The sequence below is a fragment of the Botryllus schlosseri genome, chromosome 12, assembly GCF_051294905.1.
Source record: "Botryllus schlosseri isolate E-star chromosome 12, Bs_hap1, whole genome shotgun sequence".
Lineage (NCBI taxonomy): Eukaryota > Metazoa > Chordata > Ascidiacea > Stolidobranchia > Styelidae > Botryllus > Botryllus schlosseri.
In genome coordinates this window covers 4,582,109-4,608,083 of record NC_137247.1, presented here as the reverse complement: position 1 = coordinate 4,608,083, position 25,975 = coordinate 4,582,109, and the positions used below count along the sequence as shown (strand labels likewise).

Sequence of the window (25,975 nt, the reverse complement as noted above, 5' to 3'; positions counted from 1 at the left end):
CCGACGCGGAAAAAGTCTCAAATTACGCCAAACTAGATTTGCCTGTACGAAGTGTACGCCTAACTCCACGTGCTATACTGATCTGGCTCACTATAAATACCTACAATCCCGTGCTATATGATGTACCAAACTTTTGGGATTCGCTAGACAGCAGATATACCTTGCACTATTATCGTAAGATATGCAAGCGCGATCAATATGGATATTTGATACTTGTGTCTTCTTATATTGGCGAAAAACTATACGTATCCACAATCCACATACATCCGTTATAAATCAATTAAATGCCATATCATAGCAATTGACATTCATATTGAAATGAACCGGAATATTTTTGGCTGACATTCGTCAGGGGTAATAGTCAGAAACTATAGTAGAGAATTGGAAAGAACATTTTATATCAGCAATCGTATCACTAAATTTGACCTCACCATATCATATCAATGCCATTGTTGTCAATCATACGCCTCTAAAGTTGCATTCAAAACAAGAGGTGCTTCAAAACACTTTGTTTAAAACATGCATTAAAGTGTTTTGACAAATGCCTTGAAAACAAAAAAATTCTCAAAAGTTGTTTAATTATGCCATAATTGTGTACATACTTTCGCAGAAACATGTAGTATGAGCCTACGGGCGAATTGCATCCGATAGAGTCGACGTATAAGATAATGAATTGTTTGGAGTCACAACTTGGGACCCTCGAAATCGTCGTCGTGCAACAGTTATCACTACGGCCATTTTAATATGACTTTAAATAATTAATAATATGACTTTATTTTTTAGAAAATATGACTTTATATGACTTTATGTGAAAATTGTGTATTTTTACATGCGGACAACGTCACTCACGGAACTAAAGAGTAAAGCATACGTCACAAAACAGTAATACGCATCCATTATTATTTTAAACCACTGTTGTAGTACAGTTTCATGTAGTGTGGAAGTTACGATTTGGACATAAAAATGACTTGAATAAGGAAAATGAGGGCTCCACATACGCTGATGTTGGTTGACACTTCTGCAGTTTTGCATAAAGCACTGGTGAAATGTCTTGTCTTTGTAGCTCCATAATTTGTTTCCCATCGTTTTTGTCCAATCGCTTCTTAATGTAATTTTTTGAGCACAAGCGGAGCTTTTCCGAAATCAAGGACATTTAGATCAGCATGGTCCTCTTTGATGGTGCACGTACAACTTTCCTTTTTGAGTATTAAGTTTAAAATATTGTTATAGTTGAGGCAAATTGACTGACTAGTCAACTTTGGATTGTTGACTTAATTTTTGACGCTCTTTACAATAACTCCTTCACCTTCCTATGCGTTGACTATTTCTTTCACTTGTGGAATATTGGATAAGCATTCAACCAGCTACCCAAACGAGTAACTACCTTAGCTTCTTGGTGCTTAATTGCTTCACCGCTTAGATTGGTACTTTTTATTTAAAGTATACAACGATATGACTTTATAACTAAAACTATGACTATATAACTTAAAAAGCTGATTTATGACCTGCCCAGTAGGATATTAATTTATATGACTTCTTAACTTTCTTGATATACCTCATAGGGACGCGGTTTTTGCGCTAAAACTGATTTCACGACTTACTGATACATAGAAGAAAATGACTTTAATGAGTTTGAATGGCTCTAGTTATAACACGTAGTTACATATCATCGGAAGGGAATGTATGTTCTGATGATGATGACGACCGTCGGCCGTAGAAATGCTGCATAAAGATGTAGTCCTGGTCATTGATATATTACGGTACCATTAAGACAGAACTTTTTATTATCACAGGAGCCATGATAGCCCCATATTTTCAATTGTCGATGTAAATCCGCTGTAACGTCATGATTTAAGAAACAATAAAATTGTTTTAAATGAGGGGTGTGTTTTAAATAAGTATACTTGAAATTAATTTTTGTTATCAATGAAACCCTATATACACCTACGATAATGAGGTAATACTTCTGGATTTCTGAGTACTCAGGTTGTTCAATGGTCAAGTTCAACTTATGCGATACTCACTGAAATTTTTTTTCTTAACTGACTTTCACTTCCACGATTTACAAGCAAAGACGCTATAATCTTAAACATTACGAATGATCAAGTCGTGTTTAACCTGAATCACCGTGAAATCTTTGGATACCTATATGGTATAGCTCCAGTAATGGAATGACTGTCGCGCAGTTGAGAAATCGCTTCTCTTTGTGGCACCATGAACTGCCTCTCCATTCGTCACAGATGGGCGTAACGTATCTTGGTTATATTTAAGGGTGGTCAGTAATGAAGTACTTGTATATACTCTAGCGGAGTAATCAAGCAGGTTTTGCTTTCTTACACCAACACGTGGCCCACCAGGTCATATTTTGTTGCCCACGTTGGGATTTAACATGTCGGAAGAACGCTAAGCAATGCATTTTAAAATAATGAAATTGACTTCATTTTCAAAATGTTGTTGTAAAATGTAAGCTAATCGCCAGTGCCCAAAATTGCTATTCCTCACTAGCTGAAACGGCTTCAGAGATGGCAACAGCATTCCATCGAGGGTGAATCAGCTAATATGACTGGCAATTTAAGCATATTGCCTTGACGTGCATTGGTCTAGATCAGAGGTCTCAAACTCAAATGTGCTCGCGAGCCATTTTTCCATTTTTTACGACGCCGCGGGCCGCATCATCAATAAGGGTATTCCATGTCTTTCCAAGTAGGCCTTAGTTGATGGGATGAAATTGTCCTATTGAAAGTGTGCCGATACAGCAGACTGACATTCAACACACATCATAAAAATGTTATTTACTCTTGTATCAATTTAGGCCTGGCATGAAAAAAATCATCACATTTATTACTATTTGAATAGAAGTGTTGTTGTACTTGATATATATTAATTATAAGATATAGACGCCATGTGAGCGAAAAAATATATAATGCTATCATAAAAGCTATCACGTTATAATTTTGCAACTACAATGGATATTGTGAATTAAACAGATTGATAATAGAGATTGATCTGATATCACAGCATGTGGGGTTTAGCAGTGTAGCCCAATCCAGGATTCGGGTATACTCCTGATAAGTGGGTTATTAAGCTCATGGTCAATTATACCTTCGATTATTAGAGCGGAAAAATAACATTATAAATATATTAATGAATGTGTCATAGTTATAGAAATGTCGGAACGCCGAACAACCCATTGTAATTACATCGTTGGAGCTACGGCACTCAGTACATTTAAGTGGCCTTAATAACATGGTTTAGCGACCCAAGATGTAACTAACAGATTGCCAATAATTGCTTGTTTAGTAAGCGAAATACCTCGCTGCGACCTTCTGATCTATTACTATTCCCATGACTCCGTGTCCACCCGGGTCATTTTCATTTGGCCATGAGTCAGCCCGAGTCCGAGTAATTCTAATAAAGGTCGCGTCCAAGTCTACTCACAAATTTCAGTCACGAATCGTCTATAATCACAGTGCTGTAAACGACTAACGTCTAAGGGTCAGGGTTTATCATCATGAATTGGAAATGTGGCGAAATAGTGAATCTTCTACTGCATGGGCGCGGATAGTGAAGTTTGATGAACAATTTCAGGCTTTCGGAGCAATTTAAGAGCGAATTTCCACTTTAAAACTTGAAAAGATATATGTGGCATTTATATATTGTAAAATTAATGAAAATCTTAAATGTCGTCGCGGGCCGCACAAAATGATCCGGCGGGCCGCGTGTTTGAGACCTCTGGCCTAGATACTGCCAAGGGGTGCCCCACAAGATCAAGCTTTAGGAGGAGATAGTCTTTCAGCTATTACCATGTCTCCGTATCCCCATATCAACTTCTTAAGTCGCTGAAAAGAGATCAGGTATCGTGCGAGCGGCGCAGCTCTGTTCAGAATATAATGAAATTGATGATTGAACTCACAACCTGCAGATCAAGAGCCGGACGCTATACCATGACGATACCTGATTGACTGGACGCAATGTGGGTTCTGTTATTTACATCTCGCTGGTACAATGAGTACAACTGCGTCAACAATACGTAATGTAGGACACGAATTTAAATCGGATCTTTATTATAAAAAAAAAGAAGATGATAAAATATTCACAAAACGCCCCAAAGATCGTAAAATATATCGGGTTGGAACCAGACTTGCACAAACCACTGGATTTTCAAATTGCGCAGCCAGAACATTGAACTAGAATTACTCGCTTTTCAAAACTTGTAACTATAACTGGAAATAGAACTAAAACAAAACCAACTGATAATACGAAATACTGAGTATCAAATGAGCTAAAAAATATTGGAGACAGAGTCGGCATTTCAAAAGGACGGGGTTTCGACTTTGAAATGGGAGGGTTTCGACCCCCAGATCCCACCCCTGACTACGCCAATGTTAGTAGTGATGACTCCAAGCTAGCAATGGCCGAAACAACATCACACAACAGAACACCGGCATCGGTTTGTACAAGTCTGGCTATAGTCCAGACCAGATGTGGTGGAGCGTGGCAGACAAACGTTATGACGCAATAAACTATCAACACATGGTGCTAAAAGTTGGCATATCAGGAATCAAAATAAGGAATAACGGTCTGATGCAAATGACCATAGCTGTCGTAATACCATTAATACCAAAACATAGCAACCATAACATGGTAGATAACCAGACGAGGTTGCAATTGCAATCCGAAAATTGATAATGACATAGCCTAACACGCTAGGCTACACTGGCAATGAAGAACTCATTTACTCCGCACTGTACAGGCAAATTGAAATGGCCTGCTGGTTTCGGGTAGACACAATAAAACGCGGATATACTCCGTGAAGTCAAACAAATGATTCGCAATGAGAAATGACGCGTCGAATTTTTTGCGATGAACCGACGTGTTACGTAACAATGTCTGTCGCCAAGTCACGTGGTGGTCTTCCGATCACGACAGAGCGGGAATTCTTTCGGGCGGTCCGGGTTAAAATCTAAATGAAGGCAAACTGTTACTATGTCATGCCAGCCTAGCACATTGTGGTAATGAACGCAGTGACATCAAACATTTAATTCTCGTTGATAAATTAACTCTTTAGTGACAAGGAGAGTATCATCTGAGAATCCGAAAAAATCATCCGTCAATACTCGATTCATATCCGAACAGTGGAATCATTGCGCCTAGCCCGACCATTAATAACACCTCTTGCCAGAAATGGTCATATTTAAAGTTATATTCTCGAAATCGGAGCGACAGTAGCTTTCGATCACGGCCACATTGAGTAAATTCTGCGCTCTGGAAGATAACTTTTGGATTGTCAGAAATCCTACAGTCGCTTACGCAAAAACAATTCTGAATACAGCCTCAGCGAAGCCGAACGAAGCTGCAAAATCGGTCGTTGCCATTCCATGTTCATATTCTATAGTGTATACTGTATACTCTGGTTGTTGCATACAGGAATCCATTTCAAGGTCCATCTCCATACCAAACTCCACAACACCGGGTTGATGTGCCGCTAATTACGTTCAACAGATATCGAAAACGTGACTTGGCGCAGATTAAAAGTTCATAAAGACACGATGGCAGTGCACTTATTGGCTTGCGCGATTGGTACAGTTCCAGAACCGCGAATCGGATATGCGTAACTTCCATATCAATACACTGTAAGGTGTTTGCCAACATCAAGATCGCGCTGATTTTCATATAATGGGGCGCATTTCCATCGAAACAAGATGTAAACTATGCTCAAGGAACATGATAACAGTGCCAGCCATAATATAGCTATTTCTGGGTCCGGAAATTGTCAGAAACGGCCTGTAGTTTAGGGATATGAACGGTACGGGAAGGCGTATTGAGATAGATGGCATTTGGTAGCGCTCCAGTAAAGAAAATGTCCACATAGTGGTGAAAATGAAGACGGGAGGTAGGCAGAAGTCACGTAGAGGAAACTGCACCTCTCAAACGCTTTGGCACAGGCACCGCGGAACCTTTGTGAACTGCTTCTTATTAGGGACAACCGTTGTCAGTAGTTGGAGCTATTAACATTGGTAGCATCTTAGCACGGCCATGCTGTTTATCGATCGTTGAAATATCATGGACACTAACATCCAAACAGAAGAATTGTAAAGGGTATTCTTATGATCAACATAATAACGGAATAAAATCACAGTCGAGTATATAGACTATACAGTGATCAACCAACAGTCGAAAACATAACAGATCAATCAATCGACACATTACCGAATAACGATATCACATACCTAGCGTTGGCACCGTAACCTCCAGAACCTCCCGTCCCATTTTCCGCTGAACAGGCTCGTCTCGTCGTCCATACAATTCATGACCGGCGGGCCGACTAGCTTCAAAGGTGGGTCACACGCGGAAGTGCACCGGGACTGGTACTTAAATCCGTCCGAGCAATCGATAGTCATATTTCGTTTAGGTCTGAAACAGGACATTGAGTTTTGGCTATTGGACCAGGGTAGGGCATTTAGAAAATTTTAAGCTTTCCAAATTAGATTACAATTAGAGTAATTGCTGCACATTGATTTCCAAATTAGATTAGAACTACGATTACTGAATTAGCAAAAACTTGGAAAATGAATTAAATTCCGAGTAAGAAAAATACAACTAAAATCAAGTTCAGTTCATATCAAATCAGAGTTCATTATCACATGCAGGAAAAAGGCAAATGTCTGTTCACCAAGTTGGGCTCGTTTCGCACTATACAGTTCTCCTGTAGAGTTGTCAGGAAAACCATAATTTAGATTAGAATTAAAATTAAAGCACAGAAACAGTTCGCAAATTAGATTAGAATTAGATTACTGGAATTTCGGTCCTATAAGCCGATTCGACAACCAGAATTATGCAGTTTGCCAAGTCTGGTGCGTAGAAGTGGATACGCATCAATCCCTCTCCAATTAAGGACAGTCAATTTTCTCAATTCAGGAAATAAACAATCGATGGGTTGAGCACAAGATTGAAAGAGCATCAGTCCCGACCTAATACAAACTCAATAGATTATTATTAGATCATAAGATTGGCAATTTTACAAGGTTGATTCCGACTTCTGGCTTGCGAAAAGGGAGGTGTTTAAAGGGGCGTGTAACTGTGCATGAATTAATACCATATCAGTAGAATGGAATCGTCAATTATTCGATCTTGAACCCGACATAAGGGTGGTGAAGGGCGTGGATGGGTGTGGGTATTACTTTTTAAATATTTGATAGATCCGAAACTTTCTTTGATAGCAGTGCTTCTACAAGTCGAAATTGAGGCAAATTTGGTATGCATAGTTTTTTCAAGTAACCTAAAAAATTTATCAATTAGCCAGGAAAACTTGAAAATTAAAAAAAAACTGAACTGAAAAAACTGAAAAACAGTTTGACAATACCTCCCCAATATCGAATTGTAAATCTTCCGATTTCGAAGACGCATTTCCAAAATGCGGAAATTCATTCTGCCGCCCGCACAACGTGATTAGAATGGCAACCGTGGCGCAATTATGATCTCGGATACTTAAAATCGCGGGCTTGCCAAGAGATAGGCCTAGTACTCGTGACATTTTGCATAATAACGCAGCAGTAACTAACCGATAGCCAAGATAAATTTAAAAAAACGCAAGGCGTGATTTCGTTCACGAACAAATTAATGGACTCGATGCGAAAATCGTGCCCGTGGCATCGTTCATAACTGTAGATTCTCCTATACAGCATGATTAGCCGCAAATTGCATATAGGCAAAACACGACGTACGCGGGAAACGACTTTAATCCGTGCGTCAGCGTCGATCGCGGCCATTATTGGCAGACTTGGACAAATATATAATTCGACTTGTTTAATTGGACTAATTAAAGCGAAATGACGGTAGTCTAGTTCTATTGTACTTTCTGAAATGTATCCTTGTTCTAATTTCAATTCTAATCTAATTTCTGTTTTCCCTGTATATGTGCTTGAGAATTGTATAGGGCGAAATGCGACCCCAGCTTGCCGTACAGATATTTGCACTTCTCACGCTTATGAGAATGATCTCCGATTGGATATGAACTGAACTTGATTCAAAGTTTTCGCGAATTCAGTAATTCTAATTCTAATTTAATTTGAAAAAACTGTAGTTACAATTCTAATTCTAATCTATAATATGGAAAAGAAATGTAGCTATAATTCTAATTCCAGTCAAATTTGAGAAAAAAGTGCAGTTTTAATTCTAAATCTAATCTAATTTTGAAAAAAAATGTAGGTATTATTCTAATTCTAGTCTAATTTGAGATAAAATGTGTAGCTATAATTCTAAATCCAGTCAAATTTGTAAAAAAAATGTGTAGCTACAATTCTAATTCTAACCTAATTTGTAATAAACAAACTGTGGTCACTATCCTAATTCCAGTCAAATTAAAAAAACTGTAGTTGTAATTCTAATTCTAATCTACTTTTGAAAAAAATGAAACTATAATTCTAATTGCAGTCAAATTTGAAAAAAAACTATACCTATAACTCTATTTCTAATCTAATTTGGAAAAGCTAATCATTTACAAGCTGCCCAATTCTTGATTAATCGGTTACCAAATACGTTTAGCCAAAAAAACAAGTATCTGCCAGATCGCAATATCCGTAATTCATTAGATAGGATCAACACATTACCACGGACTACGTATTTCCCGCGATCTGTTACATTGTCCAACAAAACGCCGAAGTCATCGGTTACATTGCCAAGTTAAAAACACGATCGGTAATATATTCCACGCGAGAAATCATCGATCATTATTGATGAATCCCGTACAGTACACGATTAGGCGTAACAAAAGTGAGAACCGCTGCCGTTAATCATAAAGGCGCTCATTTTACGCAGGAGCGTCACGTAGAAACGTAGAAACAGTAAAATCAACTTTCTGGTAAAATATCTACTCTGATAAATGTGGAGATGGTCAGTAACGATGTACTTCTAAAATTACGGAGTACTCATGTACAGCCTTGGACAACAAGAAAACTCTCAGCCTTTCCAAATCAGATTAGAATTAGAATTAGAGTTAGACAGTTCTTTTTACAAATTAGAATAGAATAAGAATTATAAACAAACATTTTTCCAAATTAGTTTAGAATTGGAATTAAAACTACACAGATTTTTTTTCAAATTAGATTGGAAATAGAATTATACATACACAGTTTATTCCAAATTAGATTATAATTAGAATTATAGCTAAATAGTAGGGATGGTGTGAACGTGAGGTTCACGTTCGTGTTCTGTGTGTGAACCTCGGAAAATTTGAGGTTCGCGTTCACAACAGAACCTTGGTAGGTTCTGCACTGTGAACCTTTTTCATATATTGCAATTTTCACTTCATTATAACATATTTGGTTCAACTTTATTGACTTTCAACTGCGGGCCACTCTATGCATGGAGCTGGCAACATAAACATTCAACACTAAACGAGCACGCCCTTGACAATCTCAAAAATTTACTTGTATTGTTACAAAAGTTTGCTCGAAATCTCCAGCTTTCCGTTTGTGCATATTTAGTGTCTCTGTGCTGTGAGCTTGACCCGCAATCTCATGACATCAAGATCGAAATACACTGTGTTTTGTCAACAAATGATCCTTATTCAACCAATCAATGAGATTGATATCGTCTTCTGATGTAAAAATCTAGCAGCCGTACGGGGTCAATCTTTACTACATATGTATACTGTATCATAAAAACCAAATCCGTGCGACTGGGGTGTTGGCTACACTGCTGTATAACTTGTTAATTGGTAGCAAGTATAGAAACCCATTTTACACTCTGCTAAATATCCATGTGGCAATACTCAGACGCCGAATACATTGTCCGATCAGGTCGAAATTGTTGGCAAAGCGACGTAAGATACTGACTTTATGGGAATATTATATCATTTGATTACCCCAGTTGATACATTTGCCAACGTTTCAAACTTCAATATGTACTTAAGTACTGAGCTATTATGTGGTCTCGAGTCGTCGCTCGGTATCGTGTACAGTAGGCAATCACCTAATTTAAATATGGGGTTTAAATTAGCAATATGACGTCATATGACGTCATGAGGTTCACGTTCGTGTTCACACAGAACCTTTCAAAAAGGTTCACGTTCACACGAACCTGAACCTTTCAGAGGTTCACACCATCCCTACTAAATAGTATTTTCTAAATTAGATTAGAATTAGAATTCCTGAATTCGCGAAAACCTGGAGGGTTCATATCAATTCATATTCCAGAAATTAGATTCGAATCGAAATTAGAGCATGGAACATTTCGCAAATTAGATTCCAATTAGAATTAGAGCAAGGAAACGTTTCACAAATTAGATTAGAATTAGATTAGAATTAGATTACCTGGATTTCGCCCTAATTTAGTCAGCTCATATAAGCATATAAGTGTAGGTACGTTCACAAAATCTTACCTAATAGCGATACAGTATTTACTGAGACAGCTAGGCACGGCTTGCGTCCACGCCATCGCGTCCCTGAAGCCCAGGTCGCATTTCGTGGTGACCGTCCCGGACTTGACCACGGTGCGCCCGTCCGGCCCGTTCAGAAAGTGTCCCTTGTTGCAAGAGAACGTACACACGCTCCTGTACTTCCATCCGTTCGTACATTCGAAATCCGTGGTCCCGTCGTTTACCAAGTTGGCGCATGACTTTGCTGGAGAGAAAATAAAGCGTCTTGGCGAGCGAAAGAGAACAGAAATAACACAGCGAAAGAGAATGATCAGACATTGGAATAATATAACACCCCGACGCTCGACGCTAGTTGTCAGTGGATGTTATGAAGGAAATATGTCTAAAGTTTGTTCTCTGCGTGACTGCCTTATCGCGTCAAGCAAGTGCGACGATGAAGACATTGAGCCATGTAACGGGTTAATATATGACGCGCAGCCGCGGCAGCTGGAGCGTGAAGGTCCTGTGGAAGTTTCAATAAATTGCAGCTCCATTACGGTGGCGCTCTGAAGAAAATGGCTGAGGCCAATTTTTTTTCGTTCTGCCCTTCAATTTGAGACCACATCATTTTTTGAGTGCAGTGCCCCTTTGATACAATGTTCACGCATCGCTTCCATAATAATTTTATTACATTCCCAATGCCGAATACAACATGCCGAATTTACAGGCAACCATCCAGTATGCATGGACCATTTAGCCGACCGCGACCTGAAGACACCGTTTGAACCAGTGAATTTCAAAAGTTTGACGGTGGACCTCGCCGGTCCGCCAATAATGTACATATAACAATTGCAAATTGTAGGAAGTTTGAGTCTTGTACAAAATCTAACCCTCTCTCTCTCTCTCTCTCTCTCTGCGAGGGCAGAATCACCCGACACCCGAATCAACACACAAATTCCCCTTACGTTCACAAGTAGGCGGGTCCTTTCCCCAAGACCCGAACTGCGTGTTGCGCCTGTCCACGTCCCGGCATGTAGTCAGAGGCAGTCCTATCATTTCAAACCCGGGCTCGCACGCGTATCGACAACGCTGTCCGAACGTATGCCCGTTGGCGCAAATCACAAGCCCATCTACCGGCGGCCTGTAAGAGCGAAGCATTAGTGATCATCAGGCTGGGAACAAAGCCAGTATTAGTCAGTATCATTTTATTGACTCTGCGTATATGTGTGTGATTTGATATATATGTTTCACGTAATTATTTATATATGCATCGAACACTCCAAAGGGTGGCGACTGACTCTGAAGGCCTGACGGCCCCTCGTCGTCTCCCGGTCTATACCGCAATTTGTTTCGTATACTTCTTTATTTATTGATGTGACGAATAGATAGGACGCAGGTGTAATAGGTTTTAGTTGAACTGGCGTGAAACTCATCATTCATTCATTCATTCATTCATTCATTCATTCATTCATTCATTCATTCATTCATTCATTCATTCATTCATTCATTCATTCATTCATTCATTCATTCATTCATTCATTCATTCATTCATTCATTCATTCATTCATTCATTCATTCATTCATTCATTCATTCATTCATTCATTCATTCATTCATTCATTCATTCATTCATTCATTCATTCATTCATTCATTCATTCATTCATTCATTCATTCATTCATTCATTCATTCATTCATTCATTCATTCATTCATTCATTCATTCATTCATTCATTCATTCATTCATTCATTCATTCATTCATTCATTCATTCATTCATTCATTCATTCATTCATTCATTCATTCATTCATTCATTCATTCATTCATTCATTCATTCATTCATTCATTCATTCATTCATTCATTCATTCATTCATTCATTCATTCATTCATTCATTCATTCATTCATTCATTCATTCATTCATTCATTCATTCATTCATTCATTCATTCATTCATTCATTCATTCATTCATTCATTCATTCATTCATTCATTCATTCATTCATTCATTCATTCATTCATTCATTCATTCATTCATTCATTCATTCATTCATTCATTCATTCATTCATTCATTCATTCATTCATTCATTCATTCATTCATTCATTCATTCATTCATTCATTCATTCATTCATTCATTCATTCATTCATTCATTCATTCATTCATTCATTCATTCATTCATTCATTCATTCATTCATTCATTCATTCATTCATTCATTCATTCATTCATTCATTCATTCATTCATTCATTCATTCATTCATTCATTCATTCATTCATTCATTCATTCATTCATTCATTCATTCATTCATTTGATAGGGCTACCTCGTATAGCCAGTAATAGGGACAATTGCACATTAGGTTGGTACTTCATACTGTATACGTAGTACAGTTATAGTTACATAATATATACGTTATGTTCTAGGTTGAATAGTATGTCATCGTTCAAGTTTTGAAACATGCTGCATTTACATCAACACAGATCAACGGCATTCCTTCCCGTTACAAATAAATCAAACACGCATTCATATTCTATCCACTGTCACGGAGATTCATTATTAGTACACGACTTACTCGGGTTTCGGGCACGTTTTCACGATGCATCTCGGTGCGTCGTGTCGCCAGGCCACTTCCCGGAAATCGTTCGGATCTACGTCACAGACTGCCGACGCGCTGTCGATTAAATCCTCTCCGTCGCTAGCAGTTAAATAATAGCCAATCTTGCAGCTGAACTCGCACACGCTGCTGTACCGGACGCCGAAGTTGCAGCGGGCGTTCTGCACGGTCTGGTCGTAAGGTAGCTCTGGGCATGATCGCTCTGTAACGCGAAAATACAGGTTTCAACCTTTGGCCCTGACCAATGTACCTCGCACTGTAGGCCTACATCTTCCGTATAGCGCTATAGGCGCAATGATTCCAGTACTCGAATCGCAATCGAGTGTAGATTTTAATGATTCGAGTCGAGCAATGAGAACTGATATTTTAGAACTGAAGTTGAAGAGTACACTGAAATTATTCACTAAGAGTTGTATCACCAATGAGGATTATAGTTTCGACTCTATTTTCTACTGTGGAAGAGTGTAAACCTCCATGGCCCGTATCACAGCATACGAAACACGTAGTGCAATGCTGCCCACGTTACTGCAAATGACGTATATGTCATGAAGTGGCGATTAACCCACAACATTGTCACGAGTACAATGAAATAGGTATGGTAGAGTAAATACTAAATTATCTTTGTGACGTAGAACTGGTATTATATTCTTGGTGGTCGCATAAAAAGACACTCTAAATTCAAGGCGTGCAGTTAGACACTACATGTCAACATATTTTATGTGTTCCCAAGATTGTGTGTAACAATACATAATGTGGTGTTTAATGTTGAATTAAAGATGTTGGGTAGATGCTACATTATGTATTGGTTCACACAATATTGGCCAACACGTAAAATATGTTTGAATGTGGAGTCTAATTGCAAGCCTTGAAATTACAGTGTACATATCTTAACTTTGTACATCCTTCATACTGTTTGTCGCCAGACTGGTACTAGTAAAGCCGCTCAAAGCCTAACACTAGATTCAGAATAGTATAACTCAGGTATTCGATTTTTCCCAGGCCTGTTGATAACTAAAGCCATGATCCAAATGTAGGACCTCTTTACCTTCACAAGTAGGTTCCACGCCGTCCCAAGTGCCATACGGGCTGTCCAGACCGTCATCGGTACACCTTAAACTACTTTTCCCGATCAAAAGGTAACCTCTTCTACAGGAGAACTCGCAATTCGTGTCCCAGTCGTAACCGTGCGAGCATTCGAACCGCCCGTTTTCAGGAGGCCTGGAAGTAAATGTCGATCTGATTAATGAATGAAGGCAATTGGATATATAGATTATAAGTAGGTGCAGGTAGCACCGAAGGCCCCGTGGCCCCTCTTAGGTCCTAGTCTACACTGCAACTTTTTTATGTTGCTGTTGTTGATCAGAGTGAGGAATAAAAGCCTATCTATCCAGAGGTGGTCAGTAACGAAGTACTTCTACTTTTTTGAAGTACTCAAGTAGGTTTTCCCTACTTGGGTCCTTAATCAAGTATTTCTAATTTCCCGCTACTTCTACTTCGACTTCGTAATATTTTGTGATCTACTTACTTACTTTTCGCTATTTTCTGCTTGTCAAGTAGAAGTAGTTTATTCCTCCAATCAGGAAGATAGCCTGAGGAATATCGGGGCTGTGTTCACGGATTATCAACATTTAATAGATAAAAGTTGGGTAAAGCCCCGAATTTTCGTCGCGCACAGTGGATATGGAGAGACTAGCATGATTTCACGAAAGTATCGGTAAATATAATTTAGGTTGTGTGGTTTCGTTCACACCGCACTGTCGCCCATATGAAATATTTCATCACAGTATATATGGCCCATCATGACCTTTGAAACTGATGTTTCGCAATCTAGCATTTACTTATCATATCGTAATCTAGCAGTCCATGGCGTGTGCTAATCTGAAAAAATGGACTCTTACTTTTTTTTTAAACTTTAGACCTGTTTTGGCATACCACCTTTGAAACTTTCTGGACTGATAACGTGCAATAGATTTTTCGCTTTTAGAAGTAGTATTTATATTTCACTTTCAATTCTCAGTATCATACTTTGAGTTCTAATTTGTTTCATTTCTTTTGTCTGGAGAACATACATGTTGAAGTATAAAAGCAAGTGTACTAGTGCCTTCAATTCACGGAAATTAAGCTACACTATATGGCATTTTCACGATGCACCATATTTTTTTAATTACGTTTACTAATCACGCAAAGTGTTTACACCGTATCCGATACAACTTCTTAGTATTGCTCTTCGACTAAACTACGGGCCTTATAATATGGGGGAGTGCGCCTTACCATGATATTTTCTAAAACGGCCTGTTCGATTCAACAGAGGATTATTATCGCATTTCCATATCAATACTATCATTTTCATACCATGATGCTCATGCTGTCGAAAATTGGATACCTCCTGCTATGCATCAATATGAATCAAGGTCTGCACCTTTCGCATAGCTCAATTTGCAGCTTTTGACAGTCCATGCGAGAGAATTACGATCGTTTTCACAACTACTTACTTACTTGAGTAGATTTAAAGTCAGCCAATTCTACTTCTACTTCAAGTAGTTTTAGGTTGCTTATGGAAGAAGTAACTCTACTCGTACTTGAGTAGATTTTTCGTCGCTACTTCTACTTCTACATTAGTAGCATTCTTGACTACTTTGACCACCTCTGTATCTATCTAACTAAGATAGTGTCGTACACGAGCTGATTGGTGGAGGCGGCTTTGACCGACTCCCCGACACGCGTAAATGTGCTATCAAGCTACATGTTCGAGTGGTAGGCCTACATCAGAAATAAGGAGTAAATATATAATCTGTACAGATCAGTTGCCTATTCGAAATCTATCGGCGATATTGCATGATGCACCTTCACCAATTTTATCACATCAATACACCTTAAGATTGCGATGAAATGAAAAAGGTGTCGAAAGGACGTGGAGTAGTCTTTGAACTCAGGATGATGTAACCTGTACATATTCCTAACTAACACGCCCCTAACGGATCTACACTAGAAGAGACTCACGGAGATACAGAATGGAATGGAACCTACACTTTCAACCATATGATGTACAAATTAATAGTTTGAAATCTTACGTGAGCGGGTCGCAAGTCTTGATCTCGCAAACCGGGATTTCCCCTCTCCACGTCATCACGGACATTTCCATATCGCATTCAGCACCGGTAGAGGCCTGGCCATCGGTTCTGTTTTGAGGTGGAAAGTAGTGACCCACGTTGCATGAGAATCTGCACTTGCTGCCGTATTTGTAATCGTTCGCGCATTCGCTAACGATGGATCGCGGGTCGATGTCCCAGTCCGGGCAAGATCGCACTAAACAATATAAAAAAGTTGTGGAAATGTCATTGCTGATAAAAAATGTTATGGAAGATCGTGTATTTCGCCGATTTCCACCATACCGTAGAATGGAAATCAGTCGACGAGCATGTCCACATTCAAGTCGAAACACAAGTAATTACTACTAAATAAATACAGTCCATCCTCAAGATTACCGGACCACGACTGACCTATCGATCTCGCTTTCCATGACATGCCGCCCTATTTCTTGTCGCTTTCTTTTTCTATACTATCTTCTTTACTTTCATTCAGTGTGCATGCCTCCTCTTTACTTCGCCTAAGCCAAGGTGGGTGTCTGATTCCATAGACTACTCCAAGTCGCTTCGACATCTTCCTGTCTTTTTATTGTATCGCATTTTTGTGGTGTATTGAACTGATAAAATTGCTAATAAACCGATGATGATGATGATGATGATGATGATGATGATAAAGCGGCACATTCTGGAGCAAAATTTTGCTATCACGCCCATTCCAATGGGTGAAAACGACCTATGGGATATATCCATGGGGTGGAGTGAATTCATTTTTCGTGTTCCACCTCGATAAGGTGTAAAACACCGGTACACGAAGAGGTGCCCATTATACACATCCCTGGGACATTTATCCATAAAGATTAGTGTATTTGCCAGAGGTGGTCAGTAACAAAGTACTTCTACTTTTTGAAGTACTTGAAGAAGATTTTTCCTGCCCACACTACTTTTTAAGTAGTTATGATTTTAGACTACTTCTACTTCTACTTGACAGTTTTCAGTTTTGTAGGCAAAAATAAGCGTAGAATACCTACTAACTTACTTGTGAACCACCACTCCTACTTCTACTTGAGTAGAAATTCCGGCGTTACTTCTACTTCTACTTGAGTAGCGACGGTGACTACTTTGACCAACTCTGGTATTTGCCTGGTTTTCGCCCATTGGAATGAGTGTGAAAGCAAATGCGGCATCAGGAAGTGAAGATGGCCTGATATGAGCCCACGATATGGTGTACATCTTGGTAAACACACCTACACCCATGAATTTACAGAGGGCGATTGAAGTCACGAGTATAAATCTGCAGTCTGTCTGATTTGAGTCGATTATGGGCCTTTCGAAAGAATAACCAATAGGAACTATATATTCGGCTTCAATGCAAGGCTATACGGCAATTTGCACTCAGTGATTCACTTCAGTCGATCACAGACAAGGGAATCATAACATGCAAAATGCATGTCTTGTGGTCGGGTGATCGCCGCCTAGGTTGGAATGGCAACACAACTTCCGAAATAAATTGGACTATTTGGTTGTATTAAGTTGTAATTTAATTATTTATCCTCTGACCTAGGGATATAGGCTTCATTAAACTTTTTATGCCATGAAGTACGAAAGAAATATACATCACAAACATCATCCCTATTGTACGCGTCGCTACTAATCTGGCCTGACTCGTAAACCAAGACTCTGGACTACAATAAAACAGTATTTCTACCACTGCTTACATTCGCAAGTCGGATAATCCGAATTCCACCGCCCGTCCGGAGTGTTAGCACCGTCCGATTCGCACCTCAACGTACTGTTGCCACGTATTTCACGGTACATAGCACACGAAAACGTACACTCCGATTCGTACTGGTTCCCGAGATCACAATCCACGCTTCCCTCGTCCGGCATTCTGCGTCGTTAAAAATCGATTACATCAGTGGTTGTCTGACCTTTTCTCATCGCCTCCTTATCGACTTTAAATTATAATTCCCTTCTGCACAGCGCCCTAGTGCAGAGAAGATATATTGCTCTATTCGGTGCTCCATAAATTATTATGTTACTGTTATAAAGCACGATATATATCGCCCCGTAAAAGCTAGAGAACGAAGTACTTCTACTTTCCGTGGTACTCAAGTACGTGTTATCTACTTGTTTCATTTACTCCAGTAGTTATGTTTGTATGCTACTTCTACTTCATAAGTTGCTTATACTGAAAAATCTACTTGGTCCACTTACTCCAGTAGTTCTGTTTGTATATTACTCCTTGCACTTGAACAGTTTTCGGAACAAATGATTATTTATAATACACTGAACATTTTAACATTTAACCCCCCCCCCTCCCACAATTGCCAACTTCGTTTTCCACCTCTGTCTCTAAAACTCGTCCCCACGCAATATCGCCCACTTTAGGAGCCACTGGACTAGGTCCCAGGCCATCGACAATCGAATCACTCACCTCGGACTCGGACACGTCTTGATCAGACACGCGGGCGAACTATTGGTCCAGTACATGGTACCGGCTTTCACGGCGCATTCCGTATTAGCGTATCCAGTCACGGCGCCGTCCTCTATGGAGGTCATGTAGTATCCGGCGTCGCAAGTGAATTCGCACACGCTCTCGAACACGTTTGATCGAGTACAAGAGACCTGCGTGTTATCGCGATCGTATTCCAAGTCTGGACATTCTCTTCCTAGTAATTACGATGATACACAAAATTAGCGTCATTCATGTTTTATATATAGGGGTGGAGAAAGGTAAAGACATATCTCAATCGGTTTTAACGTATAACATAACTAAAAGAACCAGGGATGTAATGGAATCGAGTCATGTTCACATTTCACCCAAACAGACTGGTGAAAAATGAATGGAACATTGATTAAACTGGAAATAAATGGTGCATGGACACAATGACTTGGACTTGGACTTGACTCCGTGGTGAATTGTAAATGACTCGACTTGATTCGAGTCAAAACAATAAAACTAGCATTGACTTGTGACTCGGGACCTTGTGACATGGTTACAACCCTGCTGACCACCTACGCGCACCGACGTCACAATCTTGCATTCGAGGTAAAATGTATAGCAGCCCGCCATTCAATATAGAAAAGGTCTCACTTTCGCACGAAGGCATCGGTATGCCCCAAGCTCCGAATTGACTATATCTGTCGGTATCGACACATTCACTTTTCGCTACGCCAACCAGCCGGAATCCAGCCGCACAGACGTACGAGCACACGGTGCCGAATTCAATCCCTTGGGTGCAAGACACTGTCCCGTGTTCGAAATCCCTGAAAACAACATATTTCACCATCAACACGAAGATAACAAGGGAAACTATATTTTTGGAGGTATGTGCACAACTTCAATCTGTGATTGAATAATATATTCCTGAGATAAACCCGAATATTTTTCGGCTGACACTCGTCAGGAAATCGTCAGCAACTAGTAGAGAATTGGAAAGAACATTCTATATTAGGGATACCATATTTTGGAATCGTGAAAGGAGGATAATTTTGCAAAATTTTCAAATTTAGAATACCGGAGGAAAATCCTGAAAAATGGTAAATTTTTCCACTTCGTGGTCGGTTGACTAAAAAAAGGTCGTCCCTTCCGTTCGAACCACAAATTTCCTATTTGGCGTCATTTATGCCCATTTTCACTCGAATCTATCCACTATCTTAGCTCTGAAAGCTGTAAAGTAGGACGAGTTGCCAAAAAGGAGGACATTTAGGCGTCCTCGCAGAACATTTTCAATAACCCGAAAAAGGAGGACAAATCCTCCTAAAGGGGAACGTATGGTAACCATATTCTATATCAACAATCGTGTCTCCAAATTCGTCGTCACTGGCATGACAGTTAAAATAATCGCGGCGAACAGATGGCGAAAATTATAAAACACAGTACATTGAGCAGACTTGGACCACTAGATAATTCCAGTTACCTAATTAAACTAATTAGAGCCAAATGCCGGTAATCCTGAAAATACTGCAGGGCAATGTTCCCTCTACTATTTAAGGAGTCTGTGCACACTCACCAACTCACTGCGCAGATCCTCGGACAACAGTGCGTAACGACTAAAAAAAAGATCATCACTTCGGATTTTTTGTGCGCAACTTAGATTTTCTGTGCGCAGAGACCGTGTCAGCACTGCGCATTTGCGCACGTACGCAGCTTAAAGAGAACATTGCTGCAGGGGAACTGTATAGTGCGAAACAAGCCTAGCTTGCTGCACAGGCATTTTTCATACTCATGCTCATGGGAGTGGACTGTGATTTGATCTAAAATGAACTTGATTTTCGCTGCATTTCTTACTAATTCGGAATTTAATTCAATTTCCAAGTTTTTGCGAATTCACGAATTCTATTTCCATAACCTAACCATGACTTATCTTGGAGAATATAAAAAAATCTAGTTGCCCAACTCAGCCAAAAATACTGGTTGATTTCGATACAAATACATAATTTAATAACAACAGAGCGTCTCAAACTCACGGGCGGACGGGACATGATTTTTTCGCGCACCCGGGCGCGCCGCGGGTCCAATACATCGATTCTTCCGCGCCTACCGCGCACGTCGTGTTAGCACGCCCCCAGTACAGTCCGGACGAGGGTTCCACCGTGTAGTGACCTGTGGCGCATGAAAAACTGCATACGCTCTCAAACCTTCTGCCGTCGTCGCATGACATCGTTAGTGACGTGGAGTCGTAATCCATACCAGCGCACCGCCGTCCTGTGAACATACACCACCGTTTGTAGCCTCACTTCTACTCGATTATAGGTAAAAATATGGATTTTAGAGACCAGCCTAAATCAGGGTTGTAATGACTCGAGTCGTGAGTCTGAGTTCGATTTTTGGTGACTCGACTTGACTCGAGTCATTTTCGCAAAGTACGGAAAATGACTCGACTCGACTTGAGTCAATCTGTGTATTAATTCGACTTGTACTCGGGTCACTGCGCCTACCTCGGACCAAGTCACATGGCTCGAGAGTCGGAGACATTTCATTGTAATTTCGAAGAATTGTAAAGTTACCACACTATTGGGGTTTCTTCTATTAGTACTGGTCTTTGAAGAGGTGACCAGAAACTGTTAAAAGTGAAGGAATTAGCACACTATGAATGCGAGGCATTCTCTATCATCAAGCAGAGTTGTAAAAAGTGGGTTTAACAAGATTTGAACTCGAAACGGAACAGCCAACACTTGGGACTCGGACTCGAGTGATAACACTATGACACGAACTGAGCCCTCTGCTCGCCGACTTAGACTCGGACTTCACTTTGTGGTGAATTGAAAATGACTCGACTTGACTCGAGTCAAAAGTATGAAAGTATGAAACTTGTGACTCAGAACCTTATATGACTTGGCTACAATCCTGGTCAAAACCACTGCAATTGGAAACAAAATACTCGAGTAAGCGATTACAAGAAGTAGGCGTCGAGGCGTCGCATACTTCTGGCAATCCGGGCAGGAGGGAGGCGTTAATTATGAAATGGAAATATGGATAATCGTGACCAGTACGAAATGACAACTGACAATGCAAATGGTTGCGATTCTCAGAATTATACCGGCATTTAACGTGATACAGGGTCTTTTTCTCACGGTTCTTAGGACAATTCCTCAGATGAAAGTGATGTAAACCTATCCCAAGACGACTTACTACTTTATAGAATCTATAGCGTAAAAGCAGGTAGTTTTGCCTCACGAATTGCTAAACATAAGTGGAAGTAGTGTAAATGCACAAACCACTTTAGTAAGACGGGCAAGTATAGGCAAAACCTACTTGATTACTCCACAAATGTATGAATACTTTGTTACCGACTACCTATGTCCACTTGTCCCGGTCTGTAAAAGGCGTGTATGTGTACGAGTGTGGGGGAGGGTGCTTGCGTAAAAATTATATCGTTGTTCCTACAAAGTGCGCCAGGCGACTTGCTATATGATTGAGTTAATAATCCGACTTACTGTCACAAACCGGTGAATCCGTGCTCCAAACCCCATCGGGGCTGTTACCCTGCGAGTCGCCGCATTTAGTCGCGGCCTCGCCTACCATTACGAATCCTGGATCACACGAAAAAGTGCACGCCGATCCGTACGTCTCCGCCGACGCGCACGATGTAGCACCGTTGCGAGGTGTTCGTCTGGAGAGAATGGAAGTTATATAATAAATCACAGTTAAAAAGTATCACGTGATTATTTTCGGCGGCAATACATAGTATTCACACCCGTGTACCACCCGTGATATATGGGTGTGAATTTACATGCACCCGTGGTGCACCAAACCAGAACCTATATACCTCAGACTTACACGACGGTATAAATTGAACATAAAATTTTAATCGAAATGATGCTTGCACGTAGGCGCGTAGGATGTATAACCGGTAACCACGACATAATTCTAAATTAGGTTCTGTTATCGTATACATTCTTTTGGGCGTGAACAGTGAACACACACTCTGTCGGCTAAGAGTGTATACAATGTATAGTAACATCATATTATTCACATACCCGGCAGAGTCACAAATCTTCAAGTGACAAGTCGGCAGTTCCAACGACCACCTCATGGCTTCGGCCTCGATACCGCATGCGACTCGCAGTACGTTTCGACTAGCCATCTCGCCGCCGATCTTCATGTAGTGACCCGGATTGCATCGGTAGGTACACTTGCTCTCAAAGAGGTAACCATTGTCGCAGGTTTCTGACAAGGTTGACGGCACGATATCTCGACGGCTCGGACAGGATCGTCCTAAGAAATAATTCGGACAGTGTTGAAAATTTGAATGAAGACTTTTATAGTGATCGGTTGGATAAAAAAAAAATCGTTTCGCGCCAAATTTGACTAAATTCCAACTAGTAGAGGGGAACCAGTGAATCGAGTAGGCCTATCGCCATCGCCACACTCACTTTCACATTTTCCAATCGCGTCGCTCCAAACACCAGACGGGTCTTTACTACCGTCGTCTTCGCACTGAACGGTACCGCGCCCGTCCAAATAAAACGCTGGAGAACAAAGCAAAGTACACGCAGATTTGTACTTCGACCCGTCACTGCAGTTTAAAAATCCCCCGATCGGCACACTGTCAAATCAAGGTACATTCTCGTTGCGGAAAACCGAATGGTTTTTGCGGGTTTTATCAGCTGCAGGATCCAAAAGTGGTCAGCAGGGTTGTGATGACTCGAGTCGAGATTTTTTGGTGACTCGACTTGACTATAGAGCTCGACCAAGCCATATGACTCGAGAATCATAAGTCCAAAACATGCATTACGTTGTGACGAATATTAATTAACCTACTACATTATCGCTTATTCGTCTATCAGTACTGGTGTTTGTGAAATTGGACCAGAAACTGAGTGAAGTGAAGGAAGTTCTATTTTATGAATGCGAGGCCTTCAATATTACCGAAACAGAGCCGTAAAAAATTAGTTGAACAGGATTGAACTCGAAACAGAACAGTGAACACAATGACTTGGACTCGAACTCGAGTCTGAACAGTGAACACTGTGACTCGGACTAGAACCTTTGTACCATTACTTGGACTCGGACTTGCCTATGTGATGAATTGAAAATGACTCGACTCGACTCGAGTCAAAACTGTAAAAGTAGGGTTGACTTGTGACTCGGGACCTTGTGGCTTGGATACAACTCTGTTGGTCACTAACGACGTGCCTCTACGCTGACGAAGTACTCAAGTATCTTTCGATTCGTGGCATTACGTACTCAATGGGCTGTGTTTCAAGACTCGTTCCACTTACACTCGTACAGTTTTTTTTCTTCGGTAAAACGACTTATTTTGGGATAAGGTTGCATCACATTTATGTGTGAAATCTTCATAACAACCACTTCCGCGCAAATTTTATTGCTATTGGTCAGCAAAGGCGATCTTAATACAACCAAACACCCCAACAAAGCAAAGACGGCCATAATAAAACAAAACACCCAAAGAGCTCACTCTATTTTAGGACAAGATTTCCTCTCGCACGAAGGCGGGTCCTCGCTCCATACCATGGCGTATCCTCTTATCCCGCATGTCACCGAAGCCCCGTCTACAACCTGCGATTCTTTGGTCATGTAGTGGCCCGGGGCGCAGGTAAATCGACACTTGCTTCCGTATTTGAACTTGTCGTCGCACTCGAAATCCGTTGAAGCCCGGTCGACGCCGATCGATCCGCAACTGCGAACTGACAAGCAATACGATCACATTATCAACAGAGTTTGGCAACTAGAACAATGTCATCCTTTGCAAATTAGAGTCGTATTATAATTATTGACTTCGCAAAAACTTTGAAATTGAATCAGATGAATGGGAAAGAATAAACAAGAAAAATCAAGCTCAATTCCTAACAGTTCATTTTCATAGGCACGAGAATGGCAAATGTCCGTACAATAAACAGCCAACGCTGGCTAGTTTCACACCATACGATTCTCCTGTAGCATTGTCAGGAAAATCAGAAATTGGATCAGAAAAAATTAGAGGATACAGAAACGCCTAATAAATTAAATCACCGAAATTTCTCTCTAAATAATCTTGGACAACTAGATGACTATGTATGACTATTGTATATTTAGGGGTTCTCAAACTGGTGGGCGGCGCGACACTGCGGTCAACTGAAAATTTTATTCGAGCACGGCGCGATTTACCACCAATTCATAGTCTCTGCTCTCGAATTTCATATTTGAGAATTCTCTCATCAAGTCATAACCTACCACGCCATTAAACTATTCCTTGGGATTGCCTGCATTCTGGTTGCGTTTTGTGATATGACGATAACGGGGGCGCGAAAGTTTTCGATATCATACATGGGGAGCGTGCCTCAAAACGTTGAGAGCCACTGGTCTATAATTAGACTAGTGAGAGCGAAGTACAGAAAATAAATACAATCTAAGTTGCAAAATATTTCTAGGCTCTAATTTTATTGTAATTTCATTTCTGATTTTCTTAAACATGCTACTGAACTGTGTATAGCTCGAAACGAACAAAGTTTGCTGCAAAAAATATTTGCCTCCTCGTGCTTATGGGAATAAACTGAGATCTGATACGAACTGACCTTGATTTATGTTGTATTTCTTTCTATACTTCAAAATTTAATTCAAGTTTTTGCATAATATTCTAATCTTATTCGGAAATAACTGTGTAGCTATGATTCTACTTTTAATCTAATTTTGGAAAAACTGTGTGGATATATTCTAATTCTAGTATAATTTGAAAAAAACTTTGTAGCTGTAATTTTATTTCTGTGCTATTTGAGAAAAATGTGTACCTAGAATTCCAATTCTAAAATCGAATTTGGAAAAGTTGAAAATATTCTAGTTGTCAATCTCTTATAAAAACAGAAATAGCAGCATAACACACTAGAACCCAATAATTTAGCAGCGATAATTGCTCGCCAGCTTACGTTCACAAGTAGGAAATCCGGAATCCCAATAGCCGGTAGGAATATTCCGCGCGTCAGCCTCGCAGCGCAGATTCTTGCTTCCGCGCAGTTCCCGGTAGCGGACGCAAGAGAAAGCGCAGCTGGATCCGAATGAGTTGTCCCTGTCGCATTCGACCCGTCCACCGATAGGAACTCTGCAATTCGGCGCGAGAAATTTAAGCTTTCGTGCAAGTTAATACAAATGATTCCAATAGAAAAAGTCTATGGCGTATCCTGCATGCAAACAGGATTCACGAAATCAAGTCTTGGTATCGATTCAATTTACTTGTATACTTCAAGGTTGATGACCTCACACAGCTTACAAAATGGCGCTGTTTGAACATAATTGGAAGCCGTAAAAGCAGACTTGGACAACTAGAAAATTTTCAGCTTTTCTGAATTAGATTAGAATTAGAATAAGAGCTCCACAGTTTTTTTCAAACTAGATTAGAATTAGAATTATAGCTGCACAGTTTTTCCAAATTAGATTAGAATTAGAATTAGAGCTACACAGCTTTTTCAAATTAGATTAGAATT

General features: G+C 40.1%; 1 protein-coding gene across 1 annotated transcript in view; it reads right to left on the bottom strand.

The window, feature by feature from the left end:
• Positions 1 to 4,047: 4,047 nt before the first annotated feature.
• Positions 4,048 to 25,975, bottom strand: part of LOC145452921 (complement receptor type 1-like) — a 71,755-nt gene continuing 49,827 nt past the window's right edge. Inside the window, exons 23-38 of the mRNA XM_080331054.1 lie at positions 25,421 to 25,593; positions 23,977 to 24,205; positions 22,931 to 23,103; positions 22,535 to 22,772; positions 21,992 to 22,167; positions 20,522 to 20,759; positions 19,146 to 19,318; positions 18,486 to 18,720; positions 17,767 to 17,939; positions 16,037 to 16,271; positions 14,011 to 14,183; positions 12,924 to 13,167; positions 11,323 to 11,498; positions 10,382 to 10,622; positions 6,231 to 6,414; positions 4,048 to 4,963 (exon numbers count right to left, since the gene is read on the bottom strand). Coding sequence (XP_080187180.1) covers positions 6,231 to 6,414; positions 10,382 to 10,622; positions 11,323 to 11,498; positions 12,924 to 13,167; positions 14,011 to 14,183; positions 16,037 to 16,271; positions 17,767 to 17,939; positions 18,486 to 18,720; positions 19,146 to 19,318; positions 20,522 to 20,759; positions 21,992 to 22,167; positions 22,535 to 22,772; positions 22,931 to 23,103; positions 23,977 to 24,205; positions 25,421 to 25,593 — 3,061 coding nt within the window. The 3' untranslated portion in view covers positions 4,048 to 4,963. The remainder of the gene's footprint in view (positions 4,964 to 6,230; positions 6,415 to 10,381; positions 10,623 to 11,322; positions 11,499 to 12,923; positions 13,168 to 14,010; positions 14,184 to 16,036; positions 16,272 to 17,766; positions 17,940 to 18,485; positions 18,721 to 19,145; positions 19,319 to 20,521; positions 20,760 to 21,991; positions 22,168 to 22,534; positions 22,773 to 22,930; positions 23,104 to 23,976; positions 24,206 to 25,420; positions 25,594 to 25,975) is intronic.